The 6,889-nt window shown below is 47.2% G+C and overlaps 1 protein-coding gene across 2 annotated transcripts in view; it reads right to left on the reverse strand.

Annotated features, from left to right (window-relative positions):
* Positions 1-3,575, reverse strand: part of sh3gl2b (SH3 domain containing GRB2 like 2b, endophilin A1) — a gene marked incomplete at both ends in the record, with an annotated part of 15,956 nt that extends 12,381 nt beyond the window's left edge. For both annotated transcript variants that reach the window (XM_080023242.1, XM_080023241.1), the window contains one exon: positions 3,531-3,575. In XM_080023242.1, coding sequence (XP_079879368.1) covers positions 3,531-3,575 — 45 coding nt within the window. The remainder of the gene's footprint in view (positions 1-3,530) is intronic.
* Between the last annotated feature and the right edge of the window lie 3,314 nt (positions 3,576-6,889).

A 6,889-nucleotide genomic window follows, 5' to 3' on the forward strand; every position in this document is an offset into this window, starting at 1 on the left:
AGTGAGAGAGAGAGAGAGAGAGAGAGAGAGAGAATACGTAGCTTAGGGGGGTAGAAAAATAATTGTTTTGTACTGTTTCATCTTGATGTTTGCACTGTATTTGCATTTGTATTTACTTTAGGATTTTCATGCACTGACATCACGACGTTTATTAGAATTTTATTTCTGTGTTTTATTGCTATTAATTTATTGATCTGAATTAAAACCCGGTCAGGCTGACGCCCCTCATGACGTTTATTGTATTGAGGATTGAATCTGTATCCATTCCTAAATTCTCTTGAATAATCAGCATAGCATTGCAATATTTCCCCCCGGGGATATTGTAACGATGCTCTGACGCCAACAATCTAATTTTTTTATTTACATTTGCCGTGACCTACAGTGGTCAACTGTATGTCACAGCATTCTCAAGTCATTTAATATTATCACCACGTCCAAATCGCCACACAAACAGAGACAATCTGACGACAAAACCAACACGTTATTAGCCCCCCCGGTGGTCGACGCAGGTATTACAGTCACAACGATCCCAACGCTCATACACAAAAAGTTGAAGAGACATATAATGGAGACACGGCAAACTAATCGACTTGCTTGTGAACGTATAATTCAAGGTGAGCATTTTAAGCTCCGTGAGGGCGGAGGCGAAACGGTGGAAAAAAAGATGCATTTGAAACCTTTTAGGCGAGGTCAGAGGGGAACGAACACTATCCGCAACACTTGGTCCATTGCCAAACATGGAGCGTCGTGATAGTATTGTATCGTGGGAGGAAGGGAGAGAGAGAAAGAGAGATAGAGTGAGGGTGAACACAATTTCTTTCTATTCTTTTATTTTGGAGATTCCTCCTCCTCGCTTCTGATTGGCCGAGTCAATGCCGAGGTGTGACATCACAACTTCTCGCGCTGTCATGAAAGATGACGTTATTATAATTATCCACCTCCCCTCTCCTCTTTTTGCATTGTACATTACACCTTTGATCCTCTCTCTCTCTCTCTCTCTCTCTCTCTCTTTCTCTCTCTCTCGAACAGTCATGTTTTATTCAGACAGGTGTATCGAGGTTTCGCCTTTCCCTCCGCTGTTGCTGGCGGCCATCTTGGCCGATTGTTGGACAAACAGGCTCAACAAGTGGGTTCAGGGGTGACGCTTTTTGGACTCTCTAACACACACGTTTAACCCAAAACACAGAGCAGAAGCGGCGTGGGGGGCTGCAGAAAGTGCCCATCTCATTCAAGCCAATGAAGACGTTACCATGACAACAGACAATGACAAATGGAAGGTGGCGCACACACGCACGCACGCACACACACACACACACACACACAGTGAGAGCAGCGGTGCTTTCTTGGTATGAACTTCTAATGCATTAAAATCAGTCACATGGGTCCAAGGGCTTGCTCTGATTGGCTTGCTCACAGTCCACATTCTTAACTGTAATTTATGTATTAAATAAATTTAGTTATATGAGATACACATTTATTATAATATACAATATTAGATAATAAATGCATTAAATTATTAAATCGATGTCAACTTTCTGACTGACTTTCCTACCGGGAAGCTCCAGATACTGTATTTGGAGACTCTTCCTGGTGTAAATATGAATTATGAAGATAAACTAGATCACAACTTCGGGTGTCTAATTAGGCAAGGTGAGACCCAGACAGAGGGAGAGAGAGAGAGAGAGAGAGAGAGAGAGAGGGTGGGGGGAGAGAATGTGAACTCCACTAAATCATTGTAAACAGACCGAATGCCGTACTGCATATGAATGATCCACACGGCGAATTAAATCAATATGGACCAAGATGAGAGAAAGATAAAGGAGGGAAGAAGAGAGAGAGAGAGAGAGAGAGAGAGAGAGAGAGAGTGAGTGGGGGAGAGAGAGAGAGGGAGAGAGGGGGAGAGAGAGAGAGAGAGCCCAGTGTGAACATAGAGGTGTTGTATCAGTATTCAGGACCTCGGACAGCGCCAAGTGAGGCCCTCATGGTGCCTCAGCGGACATGTGTTACAGTAACACCCACCCCCCAATATGGAGGTCTGCCATCGTCTGTTTCCAGTCTGCCTGGCTTCCTGACACTCATCTCCGGTTTGAATATGTTGGGGTTAGAGTCGAAGATCTGATGAGAAAATAATATTTTCTTTTCCAACAGCGAATGCCTCGAGGAAGAGCCCCCCCCCCCCCCCCCCCCCGTTATACAAGCCCTCTCACGGCAGATTTGGAGGACGTCCTCATGGAAAATTTGCCCAAATCTCTTCCCTCTGCCCGATTTTCTCTGCAAGCCCAAATATGTTTGCACCTGCAAGAGCATGTTGTACTCCGGCGAACATGAAAAATCTGACGTAAAGTGTAAAACAAACATGGGGTCAGATTTATATTCCCGCAGCCCCACCATCACAGTACTTTTTCACAAAACAGAGTTTAATATGAAACAAAGATCATTTAACTTTCATTGACAGAGGCTGTTCGAAATGTCGTTGATCCACTCAACAGGGCCTTCAATTATTGTGAGGATTATTTCAATTATCCTCACAATAATTTAAATTTGGGGCCCTGTTGTTCTCAAAATTTTGGAGAACAAAAGAGTGTTGCTTGGAGTAAGTTGAAATTGAGTACAATATTTTTAATTTGTTATTATTATTATTATTATTATTATTATTATTACCATTATTATTATTATTATTTGATGGCCTATAAATGTAAATTTCTTTGGGTGGCATGTTGTGTATGAAGGATGGCATACAGGTTATTTTTTATTATTATTGTTGTTATAATTATTATTATCATCAATGGGAAGTATGTGACAGACAGACAGACAGACAGATGGAGATAGAGAGATAGATGACAGCCCTACTTTATATTTTTGGTACAGGGTGCTTGCCAATACATGTAAACAAAAGAAAATTACAAAACAGCAAAATGTGTCTATCAAAACAGACTGGTTTCTGTCCATTAAAGCACCTTCTTTGTGGGACTGGCTTAGAAATGTTAAGTCTTTCCTGAGATCCCAGGCGGGCAATGCATCTGGAAAACACGTAAATCCTGGAACATTCCATTGTGTTCTTTGGACTCCCGGTGTAGAGCAGTTCTCCCTCCCGTCCAAAAAGCTCCACTCCTCCTCCATCTGTTGCTGGGGGAGGAGGGATGTCGGGGAATTCCCCGTTGCGCGCATCACGGGGCGGGGGCGGGAGGGTGGAAGCTCGGAAGCATCGCCGCCTCCACCCAGCCTCCTCATCCCGGAGGGCCGGGAGGGAGGGGGTGCGAACCCGCTCGGCGCTCCCCGTGCAAAACCAAAGATGACCCGCTCTGGGGGCTGCGGGGAAACCTCTTGTTTGGACTCATTCCACAACTGCGCTATTCCACCCTGTGGTGCGTTGCCAAAACACGCACTACACATATGACTGTATTCATCCTGGGAAAACAATGTTATGGCTACGAAAATAATCGCTAAATAAATATATGTTGCGATGCTTTTTTTTTTTTTTTTTTTGATTTTTCCATCTCACTTTCCCCACACAAGCTGCTGTTTCTCACCTGGGTCGCTTTGTGGAACTGCTTCTTCAAGCCCGCCACAGACATCGCCTCGGTCGGTGCAAGACGGAGCAAGCCCTCCGCTCGGTGGACGGCTCCAAACTGTGAACTGCCGGTGTCTTTTTTCTTCTTCTTCTTCTTATTATTACTATTTTTATTGTATTTTTTTTATTGTTATTTTTTTTATTTGTATTTTTTTTCCTGCAAGGCTCCCACTCGCGCCCCGACACGCAGAGCAGCCTCACACGCAGCGGGGATGGACGGTCGCGCGTTCTGGCCGCTTCCCAGCGATTGGGCGGACCCGGACGGACGGATCAAAACGAACTCTCCGCCGAGCGCTCGATCGGTCGCTACCCCGCCGCGGCGCGAAAGACAAAGCCCACGATGCATTGCGCTCGAGTCGGGACTCGTGAAATTCTGACGTCTAATTTGAAAATGAAAAAATGCAAAAAGGAACGGGCGTTTGAATGACAATCCCCCTGCCCACCTCAACTAAATGCATGATCTGTAACGGAGCCCTGGATTCCCAAATACTTTGACGAAACCTAAAAGAAAAGTGTTCTAAGTCCGATGAATCGTGACTTTATAGAATAATCGACATTCACTTCGGTCCTTCCATCCAAAAAAGTGAATGATTTTCCTTAAGTTAAATTTGAATTTGATGTGTCATTGAGTTATAAATGTCTTGTAGGTCATTTGTCCTTCAGGTGGAAATAGTTTGGATTCCGTTTTCATATCTTTGAGATCGGCACAACAAACTGACTTGAAATGGCTCAAAAGGGACGACTCGCGCAATTGGAACGGGACCGTCCGGGACAGTCTTCAAGCACCGCGACCAGACGCACGGAGGGAGTGACGTTCTGCGTGACGTCACAGCGCCGCCCGCCCACCGAGGCTCCCAGCGGCCGCGAGCACGAGACACGAGGAGGGATGCTGCGAGGGGCTCGTGCGGGGGCGGAGGAGGGTGGATGGAAGGATGGATGGAAAGATGGATGGATGGATGGATGGATGGACGGATGGAAAGATGGATGGAAAGATGAATGGATGGATGGATGGAAGGATGGATGGATGGATGGAAGGATGGAAGGATGGAAGGATGGAAGGATGGATGGATTGAAGGATGGAAGGATGGACAGATGGAATGATGGACAGATGGATAGATGGATGGATGGATGGAATGATGGATGGATGGGTGGATAGATGGATGGATTGAAGGATGGAAGGATGGGCGGATGGAATGATGGATGGATGGAAGGATGGATGGAATGATGGAAGGATGAAAGGATGGATGGAAGGGTGGAATGATGGATGGACGGTGGGAGGATGGAATGATGGAAGGGGGGATGGAAGGAATGATGGATGGATGGAATGATGGAATGGAAGATGAAAGGATGGATGAAGGATAGAAGGATGGATGGAAGTACGGATGGATGGATAGATACAAGGATGATAGAAGGATAGATAGAAGCATAGATAGAAGGATGGATATAATTATATAAGGATAGAAGGATAGATACATGATGGATAGAAGGATAGGATGATAGAAGGATAGATATAAGCATGGATAAAATGATCGATGGAATGATATAAGAATAGATAGGACGGAGAGATGATAGACGATAGATGAGTGGATAGATAGATAGATTGAAAGATAGATGATAGATGATAGATAGATAGATAGATAGCTAGATAGATAGATAGATAGATAGATAGATAGATAGATAGATAGATAGATAGATAGATAGATAGATAGATAGATAGATAGATAGTCTGTATATAAATGATCTAAAAAGTTAATTCGATCAACATCGACCAAGAAGAGAGGAAAAAGTAACAGATGAAGAAGTGGGAAATGGAGGGGGAGAGAGAGAGAGAGAGAGAGAGAGAGAGGGAGAGATCAAATAGAGGGAGAGAGAGAGAGGGCGAGAGGGAGATAGATGAAGAGAGGGAGGGAGGTAGAGGGGGAAAGGGAGAAAGGGAGAGAGGGAGAGAGAGGGCGAGAGGGAGATAGACGGAGAGAGGGAGAGAGAGGGCGAGAGGGAGATAGACAGAGAGAGGGAGAGAGAGAGAGAGAGATCAAATAGAGGGAGAGAGAGAGGGCGAGAGGGAGATAGATGGAGAGAGGGAGGGAGGTAGAGGGGGAAAGGGAGAAAGGGAGAGAGGGAGAGAGAGGGCGAGAGGGAGAGAGGGAGAGAGAGGGCGAGAGGGAGATAGACGGAGAGAGGGAGAGAGAGAGAGAGAGAGAGAGGGCGAGAGGGAGATAGATGGAGAGAGGGAGGGAGGTAGAGGGGGAAAGGGAGAGAGGGAGATAGACGGAGAGAGGGAGAGAGAGAGAGAGAGAGATCAAATAGAGGGAGAGAGAGAGGGCGAGAGGGAGATAGATGGAGAGAGGGAGGGAGGTAGAGGGGGAAAGGGAGAAAGGGAGAGAGGGAGAGAGAGGGCGAGAGGGAGATAGACGGAGAGAGGGAGAGAGAGGGCGAGAGGGAGATAGACAGAGAGAGGGAGAGAGAGAGAGAGAGAGATCAAATAGAGGGAGAGAGAGAGGGCGAGAGGGAGATAGATGGAGAGAGGGAGGGAGGTAGAGGGGGAAAGGGAGAAAGGGAGAGAGGGAGAGAGAGGGCAAGAGGGAGATAGACGGAGAGAGGGAGAGAGAGAGAGAGAGAGAGATCAAATAGAGGGAGAGAGAGAGGGCGAGAGGGAGATAGATGGAGAGAGGGAGGGAGGTAGAGGGGGAAAGGGAGAAAGGGAGAGAGGGAGAGAGAGGGCGAGAGGGAGAGAGGGAGAGAGAGGGCGAGAGGGAGATAGACGGAGAGAGGGAGAGAGAGAGAGAGAGAGAGAGGGCGAGAGGGAGATAGATGGAGAGAGGGAGGGAGGTAGAGGGGGAAAGGGAGAGAGGGAGATAGACGGAGAGAGGGAGAGAGAGAGAGAGAGAGATCAAATAGAGGGAGAGAGAGAGGGCGAGAGGGAGAAAGATGGAGAGAGGGAGGGAGGTAGAGGGGGAAAGGGAGAAAGGGAGAGAGGGAGAGAGAGGGCGAGAGGGAGATAGACGGAGAGAGGGAGAGAGAGGGCGAGAGGGAGATAGACAGAGAGAGGGAGAGAGAGAGAGAGAGAGATCAAATAGAGGGAGAGAGAGAGGGCGAGAGGGAGATAGATGGAGAGAGGGAGGGAGGTAGAGGGGGAAAGGGAGAAAGGGAGAGAGGGAGAGAGAGGGCGAGAGGGAGATAGACGGAGAGAGGGAGAGAGAGAGAGAGAGAGAGATCAAATAGAGGGAGAGAGAGAGGGCGAGAGGGAGATAGATGGAGAGAGGGAGGGAGGTAGAGTGGGAAAGGGAGAGAGGGAGATAGACGGAGAGAGGGAGAGAG

This window comes from Zeus faber (assembly GCF_960531495.2).
Source record: "Zeus faber genome assembly, chromosome: 22".
NCBI lineage: Eukaryota > Metazoa > Chordata > Actinopteri > Zeiformes > Zeidae > Zeus > Zeus faber.